Source organism: Hemibagrus wyckioides, linkage group LG22 (genome assembly GCF_019097595.1).
Source record: "Hemibagrus wyckioides isolate EC202008001 linkage group LG22, SWU_Hwy_1.0, whole genome shotgun sequence".
Taxonomy (NCBI): domain Eukaryota; kingdom Metazoa; phylum Chordata; class Actinopteri; order Siluriformes; family Bagridae; genus Hemibagrus; species Hemibagrus wyckioides.
In genome coordinates, this window is record NC_080731.1 from 2,083,241 (window position 1) to 2,110,740 (window position 27,500).

The window sequence follows — 27,500 nt, forward strand, 5'->3', positions numbered from 1 at the left end:
GGTGTGGAGGAACTTGACTGGCCTGCTCAGAGTCCTGACCTCAACCCGATAGAACACCTTTGGGATGAATTAGAGCGGAGACTGAGAGCCAGACCTTCTCGTCCAACATCAGTGTGTGACCTCACAAATGCGCTTCTGGAAGAATGGTCAAAAATTCCCATAAACACACTCCTAAACCTTGTGGACAGCCTTCCCAGAAGAGTTGAAGCTGTTATAGCTGCAAAGGGTGGACCAACGTCATATTGAACCCTATGGATTAGGAATGGGATGTCACTTAAGTTCATATGTGAGTCAAGGCAGGTGAGTGAATACTTTTGGCAATATAGTGTATATATATATATATATAATCACCCAATTCTTTGTAGATAATTAAATCTCACACTGGAAGCTCAAATCGAAGGAAATTTATTCTTATATAAATATATAATTAATTAATTAATATTAATAGAAGCATGTCATAATTATTGGCACCCCTAAAAATTCTCATGTACAATATGATCATTTATTTAAAATATTTATACACACATATATTATTTATTTGTTTGATAAAATATTTTATATTGTAGAATACATTTATTTTAACCTTACATCACACCCATATTTTTAAAAAGTAAAAAATTTAATTTTAGACCATTTTTACCTTGGGTGCCTAATTCTAGAGCGGGCTACGATCACTTTATTTCTTTTAACCCAGCTATTTTAAAAGTTTAGATGCTTTTATTATGGAAATCCTTATGGAGTCTGACTGGTGGTGGTATTGATCAGCAGCAAAGATTAGCGGTATTAAAAATCAATAACACACCGAGCAAGTCGTCTGATTCTGATTGGTTAAGTGACACGTTCATCTTACAGGCTTTAGAGAATGAGACAGGTGGGACTCGGGTTACACACACACACACACACACACAGTATCTCTGTGTATCCTGAGGAGAAGGGGGAGGCCACGCCCACCACACCACGACTCCCTGAAGACACACTAACACACAGCGTGGGCGTCTCACTCGGCGAGAGAGAGCAAGAAGCATCTGGGAGAAAATCAGTGCATCAGAGACCAGAGACCAGAGAGAGTAGAAAATAAACTCAAACAAAACAAACGACAAACACCTCATCTCACCTCACCTCATCTCGTCTCGTCTCACCTCACCTCACCTCACCTCACCTCACCTCACCTCACCTCGTCTCACCTCACCTCGTCTCGTCTCGTCTCGTCTCGTCTCGTCTCGTCTCTTCTCTTCTCACCTCACCTCGTCTCACCTCACCTCACCTCACCTCGTCTCTTCTCTTCTCACCTCACCTCGTCTCACCTCACCTCACCTCACCTCGTCTCGTCTCGTCTCATCTCACCTCACCTCACCTCGTCTCACCTCACCTCACCTCACCTTGTCTTGTCTCACCTCACCTCACATCATCTCACCTCACCTCACCTCGTCTCGTCTCATCTCACCTCATCTCACCTCGTCTCATCTCGTCTCACCTCACCTCGTCTCGTCTCGTCTCACCTCACCTCACATCATCTCACCTCACCTCATCTCGTCTCGTCTCACCTCACCTCACATCATCTCACCTCACCTCATCTCGTCTCATCTCATCTCACCTCACCTCATCTCGTCTCGTCTCACCTCACCTCACCTCGTCTCGTCTCGTCTCACCTCACCTCGTCTCACCTCACCTCACAGCAACATCTGGAAAATAACGGGATCACATGATACTATTGATGTGACTTTAAAGGTACAAGTATCTTCTCTCCTTTCTCCTCTCTCTCCTCTTTCTCTGCTGTCTCTCATCTATCTTTTTCTCTCTCTTACTCTCTACCCCTTCTCTGCTCCCTCTCTCCCTCTCTCTCTCTCTCAGATAGATAGATAGATAGATAGATAGATAGATAGATAGATAGATAGATAGATAGATACTTTATTCATCCCAAAGGGAAATTCTCTCTCTCTCTCTCTCTTTCTTTGGACATTGTCACAAAGCAATGGACATTGTCTCAAAGCAGCTTTACAGAAGTATAGAAACAGAATAACCTCAATGAGAAGCCTGAGGTGTCGGTGGTGAGGAAAATCTCCCTGAGATGATGTGAGGAAGAAGAAACCTTGAGAGGAACCAAGCTGAGAAGGGAAACTCATACACATCTGGGTGACACTGGACAGGAAATGATGTAAATGTTCCTAATGTCCTTTCTACAACTGTTTATAATCAGAATTGTGGGCGTGTCCATCACAAAAAGTCAAAGCGGCTACAATGTGGTACAATGTTTTCATGGTAAAATAAACTTCTTGTCTTTTGATGCTACCGTAAAAATAAAACATTCATTAAAAACACACTTTCTCACGCTGTCCGTTTTCTGACTGAAACCTCATCTCATCATAATCACGCTGTCCAGAACTCGTACGCTCTGAATAGTGCCTTTAAAATAATCTGATAACTGCAATGGAACAAAAGAAATAATTCTATCAGCACATTTGCAGTTTAACAGTCGAATAAAGAGGAATCTCTCAGGTTTCTTTAACACTCTTTACTCTCACTACGTTTCACAGAAGCGAGGAGGAGTGACGAGAAGTAACTTCAGCTAGCCTTTTAAACTAACAGATAAACTTTATATCCTTTAATATCTCTAATTTACACAATGGATGGATTTGAGTTGACATTTTTTTCTTAATTTGTTTGCATGTATGTGAAGGTGTATGTTTCAGATGTAGAAGCGTTGGTTACGGCAGCTTGTCAAACAATAGGCCACAGCCCTAGAAGATAGTATTAGTAAGTTAGTATAAAAACATTACGTCATAGGCGGTTCGACGAGTTCTCTTGGGTCACCATGGTTACGATTCCAAATCGCACTAACTAGTCCAGCACTTTTTGTTGTGATATTTCTGATAAAAGTCTGAGAGGACACAACTAATCACTGGTCAGCATTCTTCCCAACAAATCCCAAATGCCAACATGAGCACCAGCACAACGCCAGATGCGCTCGACTTAGAACAAATTTTCAAATCTCTCTATATCTTAAGTTTAGTTAACTTTATTTGTCACATATACATTGTCATATATATATATATATTACATTACGTCATCAGCTGTTCGAGGAGTTCTCTTGGGTCACCATGGTTACGCACAAAAACCTATCACTGATCATCACTGTTGCTAATCACTCATCACTGATCACCATTTTCGCCAACGACTAATCACTCAACACCACTGCTGCTGTCCTGCAAACCCACCTCTTTGTTTTTTGTTCTTCTGTATTATTACAGTAATAGTGAATTTTTAATTAATAAGTTTGTTTGTGGTGCCCTGACCAAACATGCCTTTTTATATAGTTTATGTATCTATTTAATCGTCAGAAAAATCTTCCTTTTTCGTGTTATGATTAACAAATGATCGTGATAATCCAGTCACAATTAATTCACTGTGTTTTTAGTGGTTTTAACAGTTAGCCTGTTAGCCTCTTAGTGTTTTAGAGCGGAAATAAGCATAGACTTCTAAGTGTACAGAAGAAGGACGCCGATGCAGAAACACAGCTCATATGACGTCATATGTGATAAATAAACGCGAAATTATGTCGTATTTGGCCGATATTGGTTAGCATAAGGCTAGTCGGAGGATTACTCGTGCCTCAGGCGCGGCTGCCTAGCAACTGTTCTGGCGCGCGCTGATGCCAACATCAGCACCAGCACAACGACAGATGCGCGCGACATAGGACGAATTTTAAATATATTTATTTTCTAACAAATCTCTCTATATCTAAGGCTAACTCGCTGGAGTAAAGGATTATTTTCGGTATAATTCCAGTGTGTGGGCAAAATGTATATAGGGCCACGTCCCAAATCACGCGATACCTGCTAGACAGTATTAGATAGTTAGTATCAAAACATTACGTCATCGGCGGTTCTACGAGTTCTCTTGGGTCACCATGGTTACGATCCGAAATCGCAATACTACCCTACTAACTAGTCCCCTTCCCCGGACCACTAGGGCTTTTTAAGGGGCTAAGACAGTATAGTGCGCTGTATTCGGTTTGGGACGAGGCCCATTATGAAGCAATACTAGTTATCATGATGGTCTGTCAAGTCAAATACACTAATCTAGTGCCTCGTGCCAGATAAAATGCACCAATATTTAATCACCGGCATTATGGCTAATACAGTATAACAATAAATGAAAGAATGTAACCAATATACGAATATAAATCATGCTTATAAATAAAAAATATACATAGATTAGGTTGTATTTTTTTGTACATATTGTTGTTTATATATCTGAGTCTATAGCAGTGATAGAAAAACAAGGCCGTGCCCAAACAGATCCACTCACGATTTAACCTCATAATAATTATCATTAAATTAGTAATTAGCATCTTTAAGACATCCGGGATATCCTGATTGGTTTTAAGTTCGTTTAGAGAAGCGAAAACAGCAGAGTAAAGGCGGATATTACCTTACAGCATCCTCTCCGCTTTGGCCTTTGTATGTGTGTATCCCAGCCCCACCTGCAGCCGAGAGAACGACGAGAAGAAAACAAAAAAAAAAAACAGGCGATGAAGCTAATCCCCTGTCTTCCTTCCTCTGACGAGAACCGGGATTTTTCCCGTTAATGGTTCACCACTAAAGGGTTTAGTCATGTAGGAGGTAGAGAGAGAGGGAAAGAGAGAGAGCATCCCTCTGTAGACCAGCCCACTGCCGCGCCTCAGCTACAGTCACTACACGCTGCTACATCATCACTGATTCACTTCACCGAGTCGACTCCTTTGAACTGAATCAAGCTGTGCAACACTGGAGCGGTTTTGATTCGCCGCAAGTGATTGATTCTCTGAAGAATCTGAATCGAGATGCAAACAGATCGAGACCTTACCTGATTATTCTGACTGGTGCTCAAAAACTTCCCAGATGAACACATTTTATTCAAATATTACGTTTAAACAATCTAAATCAAAACATATATACTTTACATATAACACACACACACACATTATATATCAAACCAAATATACTTTGTTTTTAAAGTCTCAAACCTTCAGTTTGTGTCATGGGTTATGATACACTCTTAATAGAAAAGGTACTAAACTCTACCAGTCTTTGTCACCCCAGGTGTACACCTGCTGTACATCTACACCTTATATCACCTGACCTGGCCACTGTGCTGCTGTCACATGATTGGCTGACTGGATAACTGCACAAATGAGCAGGTATTCCTAATAAAGTGGACAGCAAGTGCACACTGAATGAATATATATATATATATATATATATAAATAAACTATGCTAATAGGCTCAACTGTATATAGAAGGTGTATATAATGCTGTGGTATGTACTATATGATAAACCAAAATATACACACAATATACATATATAAATTCAAAAATTCTCTCCACAACATTTTCCAATAAATAAATAAATAAATAAATAAATAAAGAACCTTTACTGCGTCTGAAATCCCACCCCCCGCCCAACTTCGTCTAAGAGAAAGAAATCAGACCTGAGTGCTGAGAGGTATTTTATTAGAAAGTGCTCATTTAAAAAAAAATAAAAAGAAAAGAAAAAAACAAAAACAAACACCACAAATCCCCCAAGCTGCTTCAGAATATTAAACTTCAACACAGACAAAAACTCATCACAATCCTTGAGCAGCTGTCTAGACGTTAAACACCAAACTATTTACATAAAAATAAACTGTTTCCACAATCTTTCTTCATTCAAGGTTAAATTCATGTTTCAGTATTCAGTGGAAGCAGCAGCAGCAGCGCTCGTCCTCACCTCGTCTGATAGACCTGCAGGGAAGAGATCAGTTCGTTTGTTATCTGACGCTGACCCGTGTGATCCGTTAAAGGAGTGGTCTGTAATTTTAGAGCTTTCTTGCTGCAGCTTGGAAGACGTTCTGCCCTTCGCATTCCCCTGAACTCTGAATCCCTGACTCCAATACCGTAACCGATTCCTCCTCAAACCCTCAATCCCGCTGCCTGCCCGGAAATCCATCGATTCTTCACAATCCCTTTGGAGAAAACGATGAGAAAGGAGATAGGAGGCTTCTGTATCTTGGAGTTTATCTTAGTGTGTGATGAAGCATGAGGTATAAATACATCAACTCTAAAAATATCTAATAAATGATGCAAGTCACACAGTGATTCCTGCTGTTACAGGAAACTAATTAACAACAGATTCCTAATGGCACATCTGAGTGTTTCATTCCACTGACACCACAGCACTTCACCAAGGTGTCACATTTCAATCCAGTTATTATGGTTACTCCTAATACTGTGGAATGTCACTTACATTATAGCAGCTGTAAACAGTCGTTCCCTTTTATATATTATATATAAATATATATATATATATAAAGGAGCTATAAACTGTCCTGCACTGTGTATTCTGACCCCTTTCTATCAGAACCAGCATTAACGTCTTCAGCAATTTGAGCAACAGTAGTTGGTCTGTTGGATCGGATCACCCGGGCCAGCCTTCTAATCGGTCCCCAAATGCATGAATGAGCCTTGACCACCCATGACCCTGTCACCGGTTCACCACTTGTCTATTTACATGTGAACATTTCCAGCTATAAAAATATTTTAAATTCCGATCTTTTCCATTTGTCACATGAGCCGATCAATTTCCATCTTTTTTCCTCTGATATCTGAGATCCATGCTGCTGTGGGGATCAGACCATCTCTATCAGATAAAAACTCCTCTGTATGTAATGGGAATCACGCTGGGTCTATTATACAAAGTGCCTTTTAAAGAAACAGAGTGACTTCACTTCAGCTGGTGGGTGGAGCTAATTTCTGGCCCAGAAAAATGTGAAGGAAGCCCAAAACTCAGAACTGAACCTGACCTGATGGAGAATTACAACTTTTCTAAAATGTCACAATATTGCTAGAATACAGCTAGAACTTTCTAGAAAGAAAGAAAGAAAGAAAGAGAGAGAGAGAGAGACAGAGAGAGAAAGAGAGGGGGGGGCGGCAGAGAGAGAGTTCAGCTTTAAGTTGAGCAGATTCCTTACCAGTGTGTGGTCAGATCCAACCTGTATGATGTAGACTGGGACGGCACACTGCATGCTCATGTCGCTCAGATCCATCTCATCTGCAGTGATGGACGGAGGAGTAACCGTTAAAGACTGACTGGACAGAGAGTCGAGCACCTGAGAGGTGGAGAGATCGCAGGAGAGAAAAGTTTACCTTTACATTTCTGCCATTTAGCAGACGTCCTTATCCAGAGTGACTTTCATTTTATACAACTGAGCAATGGAGGGTTAAGGGCCTTGCTCTGGGGCCCAGCAGTGGCAGCTTGGTGGAATCGAACTCACCCTTAAGTTCATAAAATCAGAACGTCATTAGAAATCTACGGTGGCTGAGAAGTGCAAAAAATCCAAACACTCAAAAAGGCTGCAGCAGTAGAAAGTGGATTGGTGTGTGTATGAACACAGCTCTGCTCTTATAGCGCTCCTTACATCCTTTAATCTGGAATAGTTTGGTCTTCCGAACATTCCTGCGTTCTTCAGGTGTGTTTTTAAAGATAAACTAATCTTTACTCCATGATACACTATCAGTATATCCAACATCACACTGACCATATGAACGTCCTTCACCACAGTAGAGCTGAATGAACTCCATTCTCTTATAAAAGATAAATATATATGTTTATTATTTTCTTTAAAAGATGGAAAATATGGTTTAAATTGAAGGCAGAACTCCACACAAGTACAGGAACTAAAGTTATACACAATTTTCTACTTCCTGTAGATCCTGAGTGACCGATGTCTCGTCCAATCAGAAGGAAGAATTCCATTCGCAAACTACACCTGTCTTTTCCACTGTTTTCGTCTGTTTTTTACTGTAGGAAACTGAAGGTGTAAATAAATAAATAAATAAATAAATAAATAAATAAATAAATAGTGCATTTCATAAATTATTATTGTAAGGGGAAAAAGCACAATAACAGAAGTCCAGTGATATTTCCCTGCATTTTTCTTTGGCCTACATTTGCATATTCAAATGTGACTGGCTCTTAAATTTTATGATACAAAAACCCTATAAAAAAACATTAGCAAAGAATAAATAAAATTCCTTGGATTCTCCCATTAAAGCTTCCCATTTTACTTTCTCTCACTATAACTCAAAGAAGAGTTTAAGAAAAAAAGATTAGTTTATAATCAACAATATTTTAAAAATTTATATATTTTTTTTTTATTATTATTACTTTAGCCCTATCTTTATATCATTTTAAGGACAGTTAGAGAGTCTCTACCCTGCTCTACACTTCTACAGTCATAACATTAGCAATTTTTTCAAATTGAGTAACACCCACACACAAAGATAATGAAACTCACATCGTCCACACTCCACAGGTCAGCACACCGGTCATCTGAGTGGGAATAACTGCTCATGGTGTCCAGCAGCTCACTTGAAGCTCCGTGGCTCTGTGGAGAACGTTTCATCATCAGCACCGGAGAACCGGGACTCGCGATGATAAAAATCCTGAAGCGTGTACAGATCTGATCTGCGCTTACGTGTGCTGAGGTGTCGCTGAGCACGGAGGACAGCAGGCGGATGTATTCGGTCGCCGCCTTCAGCATGTCCACTTTACTGGGCTTTCGGTCGCGGGGCATGACCGGTACGATCCGCCTCAGATACGAGAACATGCTGTTCAGGCTCCGAACCTGCAGGGGGCGCCACAGGACACCAGATTACACTGAGGACCAGCAAGTGTCTCTCTCTCTCACACACACACTTCGAACAGTTTTATCTTCTATATTTCACAAAAAACAGGTAAATGAAATGTTTATTTTTTTCTATAGATGAAGATTTTACTCCAGAAAATACTGAGAAAGACGTGAGACACGCCCCTCAAACGTAAACACTCGTTAATCAGTCTCACAAAACTGCACCTTTAATCATTCTGAATTTTCAATTAAACATTTTACACGTAATTAATTAAACATGCAATTAAAGCCACCTTCAACTTCACGGCTCTGAAGCTTAGAAGCTTAATTAAATCATCCAGGAAGCAATCCATCTCTTGTGTTCCGTCATTTTTTATTATCATTGTTTATTCCGAGAAGGATTAAATGAGCTGTCATTTTAATCAGCAATGCAGATATACGGCAGAATAAAAAACGTGTTTCAATTTTTCTGTCCACTGGTTATCTTTATCAATTAAAAAAAAAATGTCCCAGAAAATTAATTCATTTTCTGATAAGGGATTTAATCAGACGCCGTGACAGGTTTGTAAAACGTCTTCAGACTCGTGAGCCCTAAGATGGAGGTCGCATTAAGGTGTTATTTTATACTGAATACCTTAAAATGAAAAATCTAAAGGATTACTCTGCAACTTAATGAGATGATGCGATGAGATGTAGAGTGAATCACATCTTTATGGCAAAACCTTCACGAAAACTTTGATTTCTGAGGCATTCGTGCATTATTTAAACAGAGCTAAAGCATCAATACTTTATATCTTCATTCCAAATCCATTAAGTAGATTTTCTTCTGCGCTGTAGGCCGTGTATACATGACTTTAGATGATGTAGAGATTCACACCGATCAATCTGCTTCATTCTGCTTTCAGGTCAGACTTTACTGCATGTTTTTATTAGTAATAGCTTGTAGTTTGGACTTTATGTTATCATCTATAATCTATGTGAGATATGGAGTGGTGTGTGAAGATCTGGCCAATGCGTGTTGCATTAAAACTGAACCAATTTTGACTGATTCGTGTGAATCATTTGCTGCCTCTGCCTCGCATTTCATAGTCTTAAAATAATAAATTAAAGATTTTCGGGTGAGGAACCTGTGTGTGTCCGTCTGGGTTGGGTTTAGCCTTTAGTCTTGGGCCTGTGTATTTGCAAAATCCTATTTAGCTTGTAACCTACAGGCTAAATAACTTAAATACAATAAGTTCTTATAAAATTAGAAGAAAATAATTACATTTGCTGAACCAAACTTGTTCAATTAAACTAAACTTACCAAATAAGCTCAAAGTTTTGAGAGCGCGTGCTAACGAAAATACTATTGATGGGAATTCCGGCTCTCTTTATCGAGTCAGATTATTTGAATCACCTAAGGAGAGTCGACTCTTTCGAATCCTAAACAGCTCAGTACCACTTTTCTTTTCCTAAACAAGAGAAAGTTTGCGATATTTGACTAGTTATTGATGATCTTTGCCTAACTATACCTGATATTGTTATGGTTAATAAGAACATTATTATTTGCCTATATAATAGGTTTTATATTACATTTATAAGTCTCTCTATAAGTATAAAACCAGCAAGTCTCTGTAAAAGTGAAAGAATCCACGCAATAATGTTAATGGGGACAAATTGAGCGGTTGATGAAAAAAGAAAGAAAAAAAAAACAAAAAAAACATACGGCTCCTATAAGAGTCGACTCTCCACGTTCGGCTCGAAGAGTCGACTCTTTCCCTTGAATGACAGGTCCACTAACCCGGAGCCGCTCTTTGGCGTTGGCTATCTGTCTTTTCTTGGCGGCATCGTCTCTGTCCTCCATGTCCATGTACTGTCCATCTTCCGTCCTGAGCAGCTTTCCGATGTTCACGTGCACCGGGAGCGACGGTTCGGTGCTCTCGCGCAACAAAATGTCGCCCATTAACTCTCTCTCGGGGACTTTCATTAATCCCCCAACCACCTTCAGCTTTCTACTGCTCATTCTCTAATAACAAAAACTGTATTTAAACATATACATATCTATCTAACCCTCCGAAATGTTTGGTAAAAATTTTACCTAAAGCTAATAGTTCAGAACATCTCGCCCGGTCTTGTCAGGTTGTTGAGAAACTAAAATCCAAATCCGCGCGCACCTGTGTTAAGCCCCGCCCCCTAATCAGCATCCACGTAACTAAATAAAAATAAAATAAAGCACTGAGCCACGAGAGGGCGTGTTTGTCACGGATAATAATGATATACAGTATACTCCCATAACGTGAACCTTACCCATGATAAAAAAAGTGTATTCAATTAACATTAAATTTAACTATGAACAATTCTTCAATTTAAATCCCGGCGCATTAATACAGCGTTCAATTAGTGTGACGAGGCCACAAGTAGGTGTATGTGTATGTTGAACACGGCTCAGCCAATCAGATAACAGATACAAAACTATCTGCCATTATATGTTTACACCACTAGATGTCCACAGCTGAACATTTCATTCTGCTAACAGCCTGCATTCATACACTACATTGCCAAAAGTATTGGGACACCCCTCCAAATCACTGAGTTCAGGGGTTGGGCTCGGCCCCTCAGTTCCAGTGAAAGGAACTCTTAATGCTTCAGCTTCATACCAAGACATTTTGGACAATTTCATGCTCCCAACTTTGTGGGAACAGTTTGGGGATGACCCCTTCCTGTTCCAACATGACTGCACACCAGTGACCAAAGCAAGGTCCATAAACACATGGATGAGTGAGTTTGGTGTGGAGGAACTTGGCTGACCTGCACAGAGTCCTGATCTCAACCCCATAGAACACCTTTGGGATGAATTAGAGTGGAGACTGTGAGCCAGACCTTCTCGTCCAACATCAGTGCCTGACCTCACAAATGCTCTTCTAGAAGAATGGTCAAAAATTCCCATATACACACTCCTAAACCTTGTGGAAAGCCTTCTCAGAAGAGTTGAAGCTGTTATAGCTGCAAAGGGGCGGGAAAACTCCATATTACATTCATGTGCATGTGAAGGAAGACGTCCCAGTTTTGGCCTCCGCTCTAATTCATCCCAAAGGCATTCTATCGGATTGAGGATTCCCACAAAGTTGGGAACATGTAAATGTCCAAAATGTCTTGGTATGAAGCTGAAGCATTAAGAGTTCCTTTCACTGGAACTAAGGGGCCGAGTCCAACCCCTGAAAAACAACACCTGAACTCAATGATTTAGAGGGGTGTCCCAAAAACTTTTGGCAATATAGTGTAACTCAACAAAACCAGAGCTGTTGCCAGGACTTGCTGTTATTTTCCCCCTTTAGGCTTTTGTTATACATTTTTCTGATCCAGGTTGTGTTATTGTATGATAAGTTTCTCAGTCATCTATTCTAAACCATTCAAGCTGCTGATGAAAATTAAAAGGCAAATATTTATAACAAAAACAGTTAACAATGTGGTGTGTGTGTGATGAAGTGGCGCTGCATTCACCATCCTGAAGTTGATCATTTTCCTATAATAAAACATCTTGAAGCCCTTTAATCCTCAGCATAGCAAGTTTGGTATCTATAAACAAGTTTGTTCCTGTTCTCACTTATATTACAGCAGCTGTAAACAGCCTCTCTCTCACCAGCCTCTCTGTCTCTGGCTAAAAAAACTGACAAACCTTAAAAAATGTATAGCATCAGCATCTTTACTTCCTGAGGAGACCGAGGAACAACCCCCCCCCATCCCCTCATACTGATATCTCTGCACCATCAAGAGCATGCTAAGCATCCGCATGTCAGTGCGATACGGCGGCTGGTGCAGCGGTGGTGAGAAGAACCACTCATCAGGTCACTCCTCTTCATCACAGACACGCTCAATGGAGGGTTAAAAGCATCATCACCATGCGGGACGTGTTACAGGAGCCTTCGCTTCTGTCTGCGATCGACATTCTGAGCTCCACACTCGCACCACACACCCCTGCTGACTAACATTAAACTGTCTCTCAGGTTCTTCTCCTCACACTGTACTTTCTTTAATGCCACTTGCTTTGAATAGAAACAAAACAGAAGTGGATGGAAAAACATACCATCTGTTCGGATAAAAGCTTCAGAGAAACGATTAAATGCAATTGACATATAGAGTGTAATTACATGCCTTTATTTCCTAGAGAACGTCACATTTTCATCTGAGACCGGAGAACGTGTACTTTGATGGAAATGTTAATTGGGTGCTAAGCATGTCAACAACGCAAAGCTAGCTGGTCTTCGTGATTACATAAGCACATTTTCATCACGTCGTATCTGGCCACCTGAATCAAACCGACGTCTCCTAACGAAGAAAACTCCTTCAAATGAATTCACTAAGCGGCGTCCAGGAGCCATGCTCATTAAGGCCGCGACTTTAATGAAGCGCTGCTTAGTGTGTGGTATGTGCTCCGTCTGTGGATTTAAAAAACAAAAAACAACAAAAAACAAAACAACATTGTCTGGTTCGTATTCCTTTGAGAGATTGCTAATCAGTATTCACTTTGTAAAGTCCACACTTCCTGATTCTGCTCAGATGTGTTTGTCGTTGCAGTGAAATGACCTCAAGGTTACATCGTGAACAATTCCTTTTCCCCCAGGTTTGTACTGCATTCTCCTTTCAGTTGTTGTGAGTTTCTCCTCTTCAGTCTCCTCTTCATCTGCTCAGCCTTGTGGTCAGTTCTGCTAATTGACTTGTTTAGTCTAAAACCTTTCCCCTGATAAACTCCTGTGTCCAGTCTCAGTGTGTGTTGGATCATTGTCTTGCTGCATGATGAAGTTCCTCCTGATTCGTTTCTCTGTGAACGCTCAGACAGAACGCCTCTCTAGACGTCTGAATTCATTTTGCTGCTCCATCATGAGCTTCGTCTTAAGTAAAGACTAGTGAGAATGTTCCAGAAGCAGCCATGACACAACCACCAGCACCCCCACCATCACCACCATCAGCATGCTTCACAGATCAGCTCCTATGTTTTGGATTTTTTGTATCCGATCCTTTCTTTCTCCACATTTTGGTCTTTTCCATCCCTTTGATAAAGGTTCATCACCGTTCCAGAGCTTCTGATTCCTCTTGCTGATTTCCATCTTGATGGTTTAGTGTCTGTATTTCTGCTCTCAAAGACTTTATCTTAACGTGAAACGCTAGCTAGCACACCAACATTTCTGCTGTAGATCATGCTAATGCTGTGTTTAACATGTCAGGACTAGCTACTAGCAAGCTAATGTTCATTCGGTTGGTGAAAACGGCGCTAATTTGATTTCTATGAATAAAATCTGTGTGGATTGAAACTTTTATACCTGAAGAGTTTTGACTTTTATTCTGAAACTGTACAACTTTTACCTCAGGATTCATTTAGATGAGTAACTTTTACTGCACTTTTACTGCACTTTTACTGCACTTTTACTGCACTTTTATTCATGTGATGCAATGTTTTATATATATATATATATATAGTATAGTATATAAAAAAAGTAATTGTAGAACAGAGAAGTAAGACAAATAAAATGAAGTGTCAAGTCCAGAAGGGAATTTGACAATAAATCTAAAACTCGAGGAGCTAAATAAAAAGTTTTGCCAGACAGTAAATATAAATCTCATCGCTAATTTGTTTGACTCCGTCAATACACCACCTACTCAGGAGGAGGTGAGTGAAATGACCAGCGAATAAACCAGAAGAGCAAACAGATTTCCAGGCTGGAAATATCTCACACCGTGGGCTCAAGTCATTCGGTTTCGATTACAGGAAAAGTGGGTGTTCCTTTCAGAAACCGTCATGAGGAAAGGAAGAAACAATGGAGTAGGTTTGGAATCTGATCGGATCAGCTGCTAGCTGACATCATGTGCCTGGAGAAGGGCCTGGAGGTCACGGATTCCTCGCCTTCTGTTTGCACTGCATGTGAACTTTTAATGGAAAGCGAAAGAAGTGAAAGGGAAGGTAGAGTTGTGAAAAAGTCAATGCTGCACAGGAAGCTGAAGTTGCTCTCATAAGATGGACAGAAGCCAGAAGACGCGATGTGCCGAGCCGCACGTCCGCACTCGGGCTCTAGCCGTAAAAATGACTTTGAATGAATCGTCACCTCGAGAGATATGATTAAGTTTTTCCACATCAGTGCTTGGTAAAATGATATTATTTCCACAGGAACTCAGCCAGCTGTCTGATTATACACTTTTATTGGAGCAAACTCTGGGGTATTTTTTTGCCAGCCAGAAGACACCACAAAGTTAGAGCCACGAATTATTATTTTTTTTTTACATTTTTCTTTTGCATATTCATTCCTAGAAGTGTTCATAATGAGTCTTATTTCTGGGGAAATCTGCCTGCTTTCACAGACGTCATGAAATCACACGCTTTTTTTTTGTAAGGTTTTGCGGTGAAGCTGTCAGATTTCAGGCCAAAGCGTCATGAGGGCAAGAGAGAAGCTGACCACCAAAGCCGGTGAAGAATCTGATCACCGGGGTCCATATGAGCACGCTTCGGTCAGGCATAGCGGCATCGTGTCCAAACCGCCGTCTTGTGTTTACACTGTCGACTTGAAAGAAGGAAGGAAATCTTACAGGAGTTACAACACAGAGTTTCTAATCACATCATGACAGCTGTTTGAGAAATACATGTGCAAACCCCATCCTCCAAAACACCCACACAAAAAAATGGATTTAGCAGACTTACAGATGGTTGTGTCTTTTTTTAAATGTTTGTTTTGTTTGTATCTGTTAATGAATATGCAATTTGGGACAAAGTCCAGCAGCGTTGCCAGGAATTAATTTCAAATGCACAATGAAGAAACACACTAAGCAAACCTCACATGTGGATAATTAATCTGATTCCCTGTTTGACTCATTGACTCTCTAATATGACTCCTTGGTTGAACTTACCTTTTTAACTACACACTATAACTATTAATCAGAGTGATTCCCTTCTTGACTCCTTGACTCTTCAATATGACTCCCTGGTTGAAGAAACCTTTTTAACCACACACTGTAACTATGAATCAAGTGATTTGCTTCATGACTCCTTGACTCTCTAATATGACTCCTTGGTTGAACTGACCTTTTTAACTACACACTGTAACTGTGAATCAAGTGATTCCCTGCTTGACTCCTTGACTCTCTCAAATGATTCCTTGGTTGAAGTGACCTTTTTAACCACACACTGTAATAATGAATCAAGTGAGTCCCTTCTTGACTCCTTGACTCTCTAATATGACTCCTTGGTTGGAGTGACCTTTTCAACTATACACTGTAATGATGAATCAAGTGATTGCCTTCTTCAATTCAATTCAATTCAATTTCAATTTATTTTGTATAGCGCCTTTTACAATGAACATTGTCTCAAAGCAGCTTTACAAAAGAAGAAAACAGAGAAAGGGGAGGGGAAAATGAAAAATAATAATAAAAAACAAAAAATAACTAATTAACTAGAAATAAGAATAAATTATTAAATTCTATAATTAGACTATTTTATCCTATTTTATCCCTAATGAGCAAGCCTGTGGCGACGGTGGCAAGGAAAAACTCCCTGGGATGGAAAGGAAGAAACCTTGAGAGGAACCAGGTTCATATAAATATGTAACTGCAGCTGATTAATGTCCTTTCCACAACAGCAATCAATGACCCATGAGGAACTATTAGGTCATTGTAGTTTCTAAGGTCATTATAAACACTAGTTCTTTGCTGTCACAAGCTGACAGATGAAATGGCAGATCTGTGATGGTGTGAAAGTCCCCAAGTGGCTCTGTCCATGGCTGTCTCCTGGTCCACATAGATCCATCCACAGCATCAGTGGGCACCATCAAGCGGCGAGACTCCTACCAGGGGTAGGGCAGCGGTCGCACTGGAAACTGGCAAACACTGGGAGCTCAGGAGTGGGGTGTATAGCTCGACAGAGAAGGTAGAGAGAGAAAGAGAAAGATATTAAGTTTCTAATCATGTGATGCTTAAAGACAGTGTAGAATTATGTGTAAAGTGCAGGCAGGGACTCCGGCAAGACTAGCTATGACAGCATAACTAAAAGGGACCACCCTTCTTGACTCCTTGACTCTTTAGAATAATTCCTTGGTTGAAGTGACCTTTTAACCACACACTGTAACTATAAATCAAGTGATTCCCTGCTTGACTCATTGATTCTTGTGAAAATAATTCACAAGAAATCTCACCTCTTGATTTCTTGGATTCCTAGGAAGCTCATATTATTTTAGCAACAGATTGTAGCTATCTTTTCAGCAATTTACTTGACTCCTTGACTCTTTTAAATGATTCTTTGGTTGGAGTGACCATTGTACATGTGCAGACTGTAGCTATAAGTACTGTGACTCTTTTCCTCGAATCTTTGACTCTCCTAAATGATTCATTGGTTAAAGTGGCCACTTTACCTGAGCAGAATGTAGCTATGAATCAAGCAACTCTCTTCTTGACTCCTTGACTCTCTCAAATGACTCCTTGTTTTTGTTTTGTATGTTTCTGTTATAACATATGCAATTTGGGACAAATACAAAAGTAAAATCAAGTATTCTGCAATATAAAACTGACCAGAACTGAATTTCTTCTTCTTCTTCTCCTTCTGCAGTTAATACTGTGGTTCCTCTCCGGTACATCACCTCGAGCTGAGCAGAAACAGGAAAAACGCAAGATCTTGATTGGTTAATACTGCATGATTACACAAAAATGTGATTACACAAATTACACAAAGGAACATGTTTATTAGTGGGTTTAGGAGCGTGGTTAAATAAGGCTTGTTATGTGTTGACCTCATCGTTGAACGACGTTACAGCGTAGAATTATGATAATAATATGTACATTAATGAGCTGTGTGTGTGGTATGTGTGTGTGTGTGTGTGTGTGTGTGAGTCAAACAGGGAATCACTTGATTCATAGTTACAATGTGTAGTTGAAAAGGTCACTTCAGCAATTGAATCATTTTAGAGAGTCAAAGAGTCATGAAGGGAATCACTTAATTCATAGTTACAATGTGTAGTTAAAAAGGTCACTTCAACCCAGGAGTCATATTAGAGAGTCAAGGAGTCAAGAAGGGAATCACTTTGATTCTTAGCTACAGTGTGTAGTTGAAAAGGTCACTTCAACCATTGAATCATTTTAGAGATTTAAGGAGTCAAGCAGGGAATCACTTGATTCATGGTTACGTGGGTTAGTTAAAAAAGGTCAATTCAACCAAAGAGTCATTTTAGAGAACCAAGGAGTCAAGGAGGGAATCACTTGATTCATAGTTACTGTAAGTATTTAAAAAGGTCACTTCAACCAATGAATCATTTTAGAGAGCCAGTGAGTCAAGCAAGTTACAGTGTGTTTAAAAAGGTCACTCCAATTAAGGAGTCATTTTAGAGAGTCAAAGAGTAAATAAGGAATCACTATAATTCATAGTTACAGTGTGTAGATAAAAAGGTCACTTCAAACCAATTAATCATTTTAGAGAGTCAAGGAGTCAAGCAGGGAATCTCTTGATTTATCATTACAGTGTGTAGATTAAAAGGTCACTCCAATTAAGGAGTTATTTTAGACTGTCAATGAATCAAGCAAGGAATCACATGAATCAAGGTTACAGTATGTAGTTAAAAAGGTCACTCCAACCAAGGAGTCATTTAAAAGAATCAAAGAGTTGATTCATCGTTACAGTGTATAGTTAAAACGTTAATTCAACCAATGAATCATTTTGGAGAGTCAAGGAGTCAATGAGGGAATCACTTGCCTAGTGTTTGTGTCTATGTGTGTACTTACCTAACACCCTTCTCCTCTTTTTTTGTTATTTTTCATAGTTACAGTGTATAGTTAAAAAGGTCACTTCAATTAAGGAGTCATTTTAGAGTCAAATTGTAAAGAAGGGAATCACTTTGATTCAGTGACTTTTGATACAGTGTATAGTTAAACAGGCCACTTTAACCAATGAATCATTTTAGAGAGTCAGTGAGTCAAGAAGGGAGTCACTTGATTTATAGTTACAGTGTGTAGTTGAAAAAAAGTTAATTCAACCAATGAATCGTTTTAGAGAGTCAAGGAGAGAATCACTTGATTCATAGTTACAGTTTGTAGTTAAAAAGGTCACTCCAATTAAGGAGTCATTTTAGAGAGTCAGAGAGTAAAGAAGGGAATCACTTTGATTCATAGTTACAGTGTATAGTTAAAAAGGTCACTTTAACCAATGAATCATTTTAGAGAGTCAGTGAGTCAAGCAGGGAATCACTTGATTCATAGTTACAGTGTGTAGTTGAAAAAAGTTAATTCAACCAAGGAGTCATATTAGAGAGTCAATGAATTAAGCAAGGACTCATTTGATTCATAGTTTCAGTGTATAGTTGAAAAGGTCACTATAACCAAAAGAGTCATTTCAGAGAGTCAAGGAGTCAAGAAGCGAATCAGCTGAGTCATAGTTCCAGTGTGTGGTTAAAATGGCCACTCCAAGGTTTCTTCCTCAGATCATCTCAGGGAGATTTTTCCTCAGCACTGTCACCTCAGACTTCTCATCAGGGATAAATGTTAGAGATAAGTTAACTTTTTCACTTTATAAATTGTTCCTATACCTCTTTAGAGCTGCTTTGAGACAAAAACTATTGTTAAAAGCGCTATACAAATAAACTGGATGGATTTTGAATAAACTTTTTCAGCATGTAGAGTGAGAGAAAGAAAAATAAAACAACAAAAAAACTTCATTTCTTAGTGTTTAAAAAAATAAAATAAAATAAAATAAAATAAGACATTGCAGTGTTTAAAGAGTGTGACTAATCATGGAGAAGTTCTACACTTAACTCATTTCATTTACAGCACAGAGGATGTTTCAACCATGACATGATTTTAGGTAGAAAGCAGAAGGAAAGTGATAAATTTCATGCTAAATGTTTTAGTTTTCTCTCTCAGTAGCAGGACCGAGAGAACTGCAGCATCTCTCCACATGAATCCAAATCCTGTTTTGTTTCGTCTCGTCCCTGAGCGTACCTGTTAACCCCGGCAGGATCACGTGTACTGTAGGATCGTCATGTTTGTACAGTGTGTGTGTGTGTGTGTGTGTGTGTGTATGTGTGTGGGTGAGAGACGTCTTTTAAAATGAGACCCGTCAGGTTCTTCTGGCTTTTGTGCCGAACGCCTTTGTTTATTCTGTGACTTTGAGATGGACTGTCTGTCTATCTATCTATCTATCTATCTATCTATCTATCTATCTGTCTGTCTGTCTGTCTGTCTGTCTGTCTGTCTGTCTGTCTGTCTGTCTGTCTGTCTATCTGTCTGTCTGTCTGTCTGTCTGTCTGTCTGTCTGTCTGTCTGTCTGTCTGTCTGTCTGTCTGTCTGTCTATCTGTCTGTCTGTCTGTCTGTCTGTCTGTCTATCTATCTATCTATCTATCTATCTATCTATCTATCTATCTATCTATCTATCTGTCTGTCTGTCTATCTGTCTATCTATCTGTCTGTCTGTCTGTCTGTCTGTCTGTCTATCTATCTATCTATCTATCTATCTATCTGTCTGTCTGTCTGTCTGTCTATCTGTCTATCTATCTGTCTGTCTGTCTGTCTGTCTGTCTGTCTGTCTATCTATCTATCTATCTATCTATCTATCTATCTATCTATCTATCTATCTATCTATCTATCTATCTATCTATCTATCTGTCTGTCTGTCTGTCTGCCTTCCTATTCTATCGGAATCAACTTCAGAACACTTTAGCCAGACTTTCAGGTTTCCTCCAAACACACACACACACACACACACACTTTCTGAAATATTTAAAGCACACACAGCATGTCGTAAGCCGTATTCACGCTTCTTAGCATGACAGGATGTAATCTGAGCTCCAGCTGATGATTTAGAGCGCTGATTAGAGAAGAGTTTCAGAGATTAAAGGTGACTGGATGTCTCTATATTCAGTTCAAGCTGAAAGTTCATTTCCAATAGAAATAAAAGAGTGTATTTTTGTTTTCTTCAGGGATTCAGGTGACAGATGTGCGTGTGGGATGATCCTGAAACTGAAGAGAGATGGAGATAATTCTGTGAGAGGACAGTATGTTAAAAATAAAAGACACACACCAGACATCGTTAAACACTCCGCTGGAGAGAAGTGAATTTTGTGCCCACACACACACACACACACACACACAGACTGGAAGCCACTTTGCAATATATTAAAACAAACCTTGTCATTGTCCCTCAGTTTTATGGCTCACAGTAACAACAAGTAAACAACAACAACAACAACAACAAAAAAAGGTTAGTATGTGTTTGTGGTCATTTTCAAAATTATTGGCACCTTCCATGGAAATGAAACTCATATGATCAAATGAAATATTTTACTTAAACAGTTAAAAAAAAATAATGACCCGTGCTCTAACAACAAATTTTGTTCTTTTAAAGGAAAAAAATATATTTAAGTATTTTTATTTGATTTATTTCTATTCTATTATTTTATTTATTATATATAAAAAAACCTGCAGAAAATGAAATGATTTTTTTTTTTTTTTTTTACAAAAAATTGTGTTGAAATGTTACTGTTTCTTTATATATATATATATATATATATAATAATTATTTTGTATATATTTTTTTTCGCTTATCCGATCTATCCTCAGGTCATGGGGAGCCTGTGCCTATCTCAGGCGTCATTGGGCATACAGGCAGGATACACCCTAGACGGAGTGCCAACCCATCGCAGGGCACACACACACACTCACACACACACACTCATTCACTCACACAATCACACACTACAGGCAATTTAGAGACTCCAATCAGCCTAGCAGCATGTCTTTGGACTGTGGGAGGAAACTGGAGCACCAGGAGGAAACCCACCAAGCACGGGGAGAACATGCAAACTCCACACACACAGTGAGCAGGAGCGAGACTCGAACCCAGGACTATACTATACTATACTATACTATACTATATTATTTGTTCCTTTTTTATATGACAATTATATATTAAAAAATAAATATAATGATTTGGAAGAGAAATTTGCAGAAAAAAATACATATTTTTATATATTTTATATTATATATACATATACATATATATTTTTCTTTTATAAATTATATTATATTATATTACATTATATTATATCAATTGCTCTTTTTATATGATGATTATATATTAAAATAAATATAAAGATTTAGAAGAGAAATGTGCAGAAAAATATAAGAATATTGTGTTAAAATGGAAGTTTTTTTTAATATATTATATTACATTAAATTATATTATATTGTAGTATATTTCATTAGTTTTAATTGCTCCTTTTTAAATGACAATTATATATTAAACATAAATATAATGATTTGAAAGAGAAATTTGCAGAAACATAATATAATTATTTTGTTATTATTTATATATATTATTATATAATTTTTTTTTATAAATATTTATTTTATAAATATATAAATATATTTATAATATATATATATTTTTTTTTAATAAATTAAATTATATATTATATTATATTATATTATATTATATTATATTATATTATATCATATTATATTATATTATATTATATTAATTGCTCCTTTCTGTATACGATGATGATGAATCTCTTTAGGCCTCCCGCGACACACCTTACCCCTCTGAGCCAATAGGAAGCGTCGAACATCGTGACGTCCGATTTATGCTAATTAAAACTCTTAGTAAATGGGAAGTGAGCGGTAGTGAAGTTCTCGGACGTGCGCGTGCTTGGTCTTCTTAGTTTTTTCTTTTCCTTTTGACACCTTCAGCTCGAGACCATGAGGGTGTAGTGACACACACACAAAAAGGAAGTTTAACGAGAAGAAAAGTTACTTCAAGACAGTCAAGAAACAACAACAGAAGAAGAAGAAAAAGAAGCAGGAACCGGCACGATGATCGCCTCGCATCTCCTCGCCTACTACGTGACCGAGCTCCATCATGACCATGTACAGAAAGTGAGTATCTTTAAACAGCTAGCCTGGGTTAACTGCTTTAAAACAAAGGCTTCATAACTACCACTCAGTTCTAACTGGTTGACCTACTGACTCTGGCTGCGTCCTAAATCCTTCACAGAGTATTAAAATGCACGTCGTGTGTACTCTATGTACAGTCTGTTGTGCGCTAGTACGCATGCACGGGACGTAACCATGGTGAGGCCGCGTTCCATTTTTGTTTCAGTTAAGGTCACTCGAGTGCAGTTTGAGACACAGCCAAAAAAAGAGGTCATTCATCATTCAGTGGGGTTTTGTGTGGAGGTGCTGGAGTCATGTTAAGGAAAGTACAAGGATGTAGTATTGATACGAGGGCTTCCATTAGGCACGTGACTGCCGGTAGAACGAGTTTCCGCATTATACAGACAGAGAGAGAGAGAGAGATTAGCACTACACTCAGCATATGATGTAACAGTAATGTGGCAGAACAACTTTTCTCCTCTCTCTCACACACACACACACACAAACACCTCTTCCTGCCACGCCGAGGCGCCTCGCGAGAACGTGGAGTTGTAACCGGAGCCACGCGCGCCCTATCTTTCGTCACTCAAGTGTGCGTCATCCACGCGAGTCTCCAACGTTACTAGTGAAACGAGTGATGGGCGCGCGCGCGAGCGAGCCGATTCTTCATTTTGACTTTCATTCTTCGACTATATAAAAACGAACCGACTCTTTGAGTCACTCGGATTCGTTTGACTCACTGATTCTATTTCGACCGGGTTTTTTTTGGTTCAGTTTCTCTCATGGCTGGATTGTGTGTGCGCGCGCGCGAGGTTTTTTTTATTTAAAAAAAAAATAATAAAGATGAACTGAATTAAACTTAGTTTTGAGGATAATAAGAGAAATAGAAAAGTGGAATATGACGAATCTGTGGAGAAAAACTTTCCCAAAAGATCCCGTTCAGGATGAAACCCCACGCCTCGAGACTTTCTAAAAGAGAGAAATCGAATCCTTCTCCTTGTCATATCTGTTATCTGTTCATTCTGAATATTCGTATTGGATTACGTTCCCAGAGGACATCATTACTGACCGACTCGCTCGTTCCTGGTGTTAACACCGAGCTTATTTAGTCTTCAAATCTATTTTTATTGTGAAGTTATAATAAAGAGGAACTTTTTAAATCTCGTGTCTTTCAAACTGCACTGAAAATATGCCGATGTGAAAAACTTCAGAACTTCAACTTTCAGAATGTATTCTTTTGGCGCCCTGAAAGAGAGAATGAAAAAGAAAATCGAGAGAGATAGAGTGAGGGAGAGAGGGAAAGATAGAAAGAGAATGAGAGCGATAGTGAGGAATGGAGAGAGTGAGTGAGGGAGGAATGGAGATGGGGAGAGAGAGTGGGAGAACGAGAGATGGGGAGAGAGAGTGGGAGAACGAGAGATGGGGAGAGAGAGTGGGAGAACGAGAGATGGGGAGAGAGAGTGGGAGAACGAGAGATGGGGAGAGAGAGTGGGAGAACGAGAGATGGGGAGAGAGAGTGGGAGAACGAGAGATGGGGAGAGAGAGTGGGAGAACGAGAGATGGGGAGAGAGAGTGGGAGAACGAGAGATGGGGAGAGAGAGTGGGAGAACGAGAGATGGGGAGAGAGAGTGGGAGAACGAGAGATGGGGAGAGCGAGTGGGAGAACGAGAGATGGGGAGAGCGAGTGGGAGAACGAGAGATGGGGAGAGCGAGTGGGAGAACGAGAGATGGGGAGAGCGAGTGGGAGAACGAGAGATGGGGAGAGCGAGTGGGAGAACGAGAGATGGGGAGAGCGAGTGGGAGAACGAGAGATGGGGAGAGCGAGTGGGAGAACGAGAGATGGGGAGAGAGAGTGGGAGAACGAGTGAAAGAAAAAAAGAGACAAGTAGAGAGAGGGGGAGAGAGAGTGAGGGAGAGAGGGGGAGAAGGTATGAAGAAGAAAAAAAAATGCTGCTCTGAAGTAACCAAGCCTTAGAGTATTGAACAAGAGAGTATTGAATGTTTCTTCAGAGCTGTACAGAAAGTTTCTCCGCCCGCATGCTGCCTCATGACCACCCCAGAGAGGTGTGTGTTTGTGTGTGTTTGTGTGTGTTTGTGTGTGTTTGTGTGTGTTTGTGTGGAGAGGATGCTGACTCGCAGCACGCTCCTTGTCGAGGTCAAACAGTTCCAGATCCTCCAGGGTTTTCTTCTCACTCTCTCACTTGCCCTCCTGAGGCTTCATGTCCTCCAGTTAAGGAGTTAAAGCAGCAGTAGTCTAAACATGACTTACACAAACTCACAGCTCACGTCACTTGTACTACGTTTGGAACGAATCTATGAGTGAATTAAGATGAATAAGATTAACAAATAAGTTTGGATATAAAGTAACGGCACTAAGTAAAAAGAAGAAGTGTGTGTGGGGTAGCTGTAACGGCTACGTGACGATTCGGTGCACACCACGCTGAGGATGCTAGTGCTATTTTACTGTTTGCCTTTTATGGAGTTTTGTGGGTGTGGCTTGTGTGTGGCTGATTTGCATACAGGACCATACCCATGTAAGTGTAAGGAAAATCAGCAACATTTTTTTCCGTAAAACATTTTGCACACAACTCTTCTGAAAATGTAAGCTAGGACAAAAGTAATGGCACCCTTTTAGAAAAAGGAAACATTATTGTGTCTCTCTTACCCATAATCCTTTGTGATTGTTAGCCTAAACGGTAACGTAGCTGTTTGAACCGTGTACACAGTGTGACTTTTAGTTTAAAAAGCATGCATAATGATTCGGGGCTATATATTTTAAAAAGGGAAAAACATATACAGTATAATTATGGTTTAGAGAAACACGCCCACTGTCTATTCACTGTATTAACGTGGACTAATTGGATCTCTCGTTACCACACAGGTTATAATTACCACCTATAGCTGCTGCAGTGTTTAATCTGGAGGGTTGGGAGCTTGAGAAGGCCTGTTTAAGACTGTAAGAGTGTGTGTGTGTGTGTGTGTGTGTGTGTGTGTGTGTGTTTTTTCCTTTCGGTCTCTGGTGTCATGTCACATGGCTGCAGCAGGAACCTCCTGAATTGCACAAGTCTGGCCACTTGAGGATTGTTGGAGAATGAATAGAAGTGTGTGTAGTAAGGGTGTGTGTGTGTGTGTGTGTGTGTGTGTGTGTGTGTGTGTAAACACCTACTGAGTAATGAGGAAGTGTGAAAATAAAGTAAATGAGATGGTGTCACATGCTTTGGTGCGTGTATCTTTTTTATTTTTTGTTAAGGAAGTCTTTTCCAGCATGTGAATCAGGATGTTCTCTTCCTTCCCTTTCACACTTTACCATCGTTTGTCCCAGACACAGTGACCTCGTTTTTGTCCTCTGATGAACCTCATCGGCTCGTGAGTATCGGATCACGTCGGTGGGTGTGATCAAATTTCACCTGATCTATCAGATCCATGTGACTCGCACAGTGATAAAATGCTGGCCTTTCCGTCTCCGTGACCCATCCTCCACATGGTTAAAAATTGTTGCACACCAAGTTTGTCCGGGGCTAATGGGAACGGGAGGTGTCGCGTTTCTCATGTTCGGGATTGTTCAGGGCTGAACCTTGTTCACTGGGAAAGGTTGAATGAATTATGTGGAAGTCAGATAGAGGCATCTGAGGCTTTCGGCTCTAGTAAAGGAGGTAGGTGTGGCCTCTGTGGCTTTCTGCCCTAGTAAAGGAGGTGGGTGTGGCCTCTGTGGCTTTCTGCCCTAGTAAAGGAGGTGGGTGTGGCCTCGGTGGCTGTCAGCTCTAGTAAAGGAGGTGAATGTGGACTCTCCGGCTGTCACAATAAAAGAAGTGTTCCTGTCAATCACTTTGAAGGAGGTGTGTCTGTCGGTTTCTGTCAATCCTATGAAAGGAGGCATGACCTCTATCTGTTAATCACAGTGAAGGGGATGTGGCCTCTGTGTCTGCTACTCACAGTGAAGGAGGCGTGGCTTCCGTTTCTGTTACTTACACTGAAGGAGGTGTGGCCTCTGTGTCTGTTATTCACAGTGAAGGAGGTGTGGCCTCTGTTTGTTACTCATAGTTTGGGAGGTGTGGCCTCGATTTCTGTTTCTTACAGTTAAGGGGGCGTGACCTCTGTTTCTGTTATTCACACTGAAGGAGGTGTGGCCTCTGTGCCTCAGGTAATGTGGTATGTAGGCTGTATTTCTTGAATCTTTCTTGATATCATCATTAGACAGCTCTTTATCTTGACTCTTAATTTTAGTCCTCTCTCTAACCTGTCACTATTACACCAGCCATCACGTGCATCTTGTTTAAGTTTATAGAACGTATTTGTTGACCCTGTTTCCCGTTCCTCAGGTGGACAGGTTCCTGTACCATCTCCGTCTGTCCAACGAGAACGTGATGGACATCTCCCTGCGCTTCCGGAGGGAAATGGACAAAGGCCTGGGCAGAGACACCAACCTCACAGCAGCGGTCAAGATGCTGCCCACGTTTGTGCGCTCCACACCTGATGGCACAGGTAATGAGGGAGGAGGAAGAGGAGGAGGAGGAGGAGGAGTACAGCTCCATTACACAGTAGCACTGGGCATTAAGCCCATAAGTTAGTTAATATAGCGATGGTTGGTCATATCTTATCACACTGGACGCACACTGCGTTTTATTACCTGTAAATGATTCACATCATCGCCGTGCTCGTTACGTTAAAGTCAAACGACATGATCGTTAATTAGCGCCGTAACACGTGCATCCTGGTGTTTTACCTGAGGTTCGAATGGAAGTCACGAATTTGTGGTTTGTATTCAATCAATACACAAAGTTGCTTCCTGTTTATGATTGTAAGCACACTGTTGCTAGGCAACAAGGAAATATTCACCCTAAAGAAATAAAACACTCATGCTGTTAAAGGAAAATAATTAACGATGAAGCCGGGAAACTACGAAATGCACCACAACGTGGAAAATATTGAAGTTTACGTGACTCATTTGCCTTAGGAATCTCCACGTGGTTACTATGGAAA

General features: G+C 40.0%; 3 protein-coding genes across 6 annotated transcripts in view; 1 reads left to right on the plus strand and 2 right to left on the minus strand.

Annotated features, from left to right (window-relative positions):
• Positions 1-4,709, minus strand: part of add2 (adducin 2 (beta)) — a 29,647-nt gene extending 24,938 nt beyond the window's left edge. The window contains exon 1 of one of the 2 annotated variants that reach the window (XM_058375304.1): positions 4,432-4,709. The gene's annotated coding sequence lies outside the window, so the exon portion shown is untranslated. The remainder of the gene's footprint in view (positions 1-4,431) is intronic. The other variant, XM_058375303.1, reaches the window with a different exon arrangement.
• Positions 4,710-5,507: 798 nt separating this feature from the next.
• Positions 5,508-10,735, minus strand: figla (folliculogenesis specific bHLH transcription factor). 3 transcript variants are annotated; one of them, XM_058375354.1, is made up of 4 exons: positions 10,428-10,735; positions 8,495-8,644; positions 8,315-8,404; positions 5,508-7,126 (listed from the first exon to the last, which is right to left on the minus strand). In XM_058375354.1, the coding sequence occupies exons 1-4, from the start codon at positions 10,647-10,649 to the stop codon at positions 6,851-6,853; spliced, it is 738 nt and encodes a 245-aa protein (XP_058231337.1). In that variant the 5' UTR covers positions 10,650-10,735; the 3' UTR covers positions 5,508-6,850. The 3 variants fall into 3 exon arrangements, with proteins under 3 accessions (XP_058231337.1, XP_058231338.1, XP_058231336.1); XM_058375355.1 differs by having other exon boundaries at positions 5,508-5,983; positions 6,989-7,126; positions 8,315-8,644; XM_058375353.1 differs by having other exon boundaries at positions 8,315-8,644.
• Positions 10,736-22,243: 11,508 nt separating this feature from the next.
• The window catches only part of hk2 (hexokinase 2), a 34,906-nt gene continuing 29,649 nt past the window's right edge, over positions 22,244-27,500 (plus strand). The window contains exons 1-2 of the mRNA XM_058374788.1: positions 22,244-22,523; positions 26,840-27,002. Coding sequence (XP_058230771.1) covers positions 22,461-22,523; positions 26,840-27,002 — 226 coding nt within the window. The 5' untranslated portion in view covers positions 22,244-22,460. The remainder of the gene's footprint in view (positions 22,524-26,839; positions 27,003-27,500) is intronic.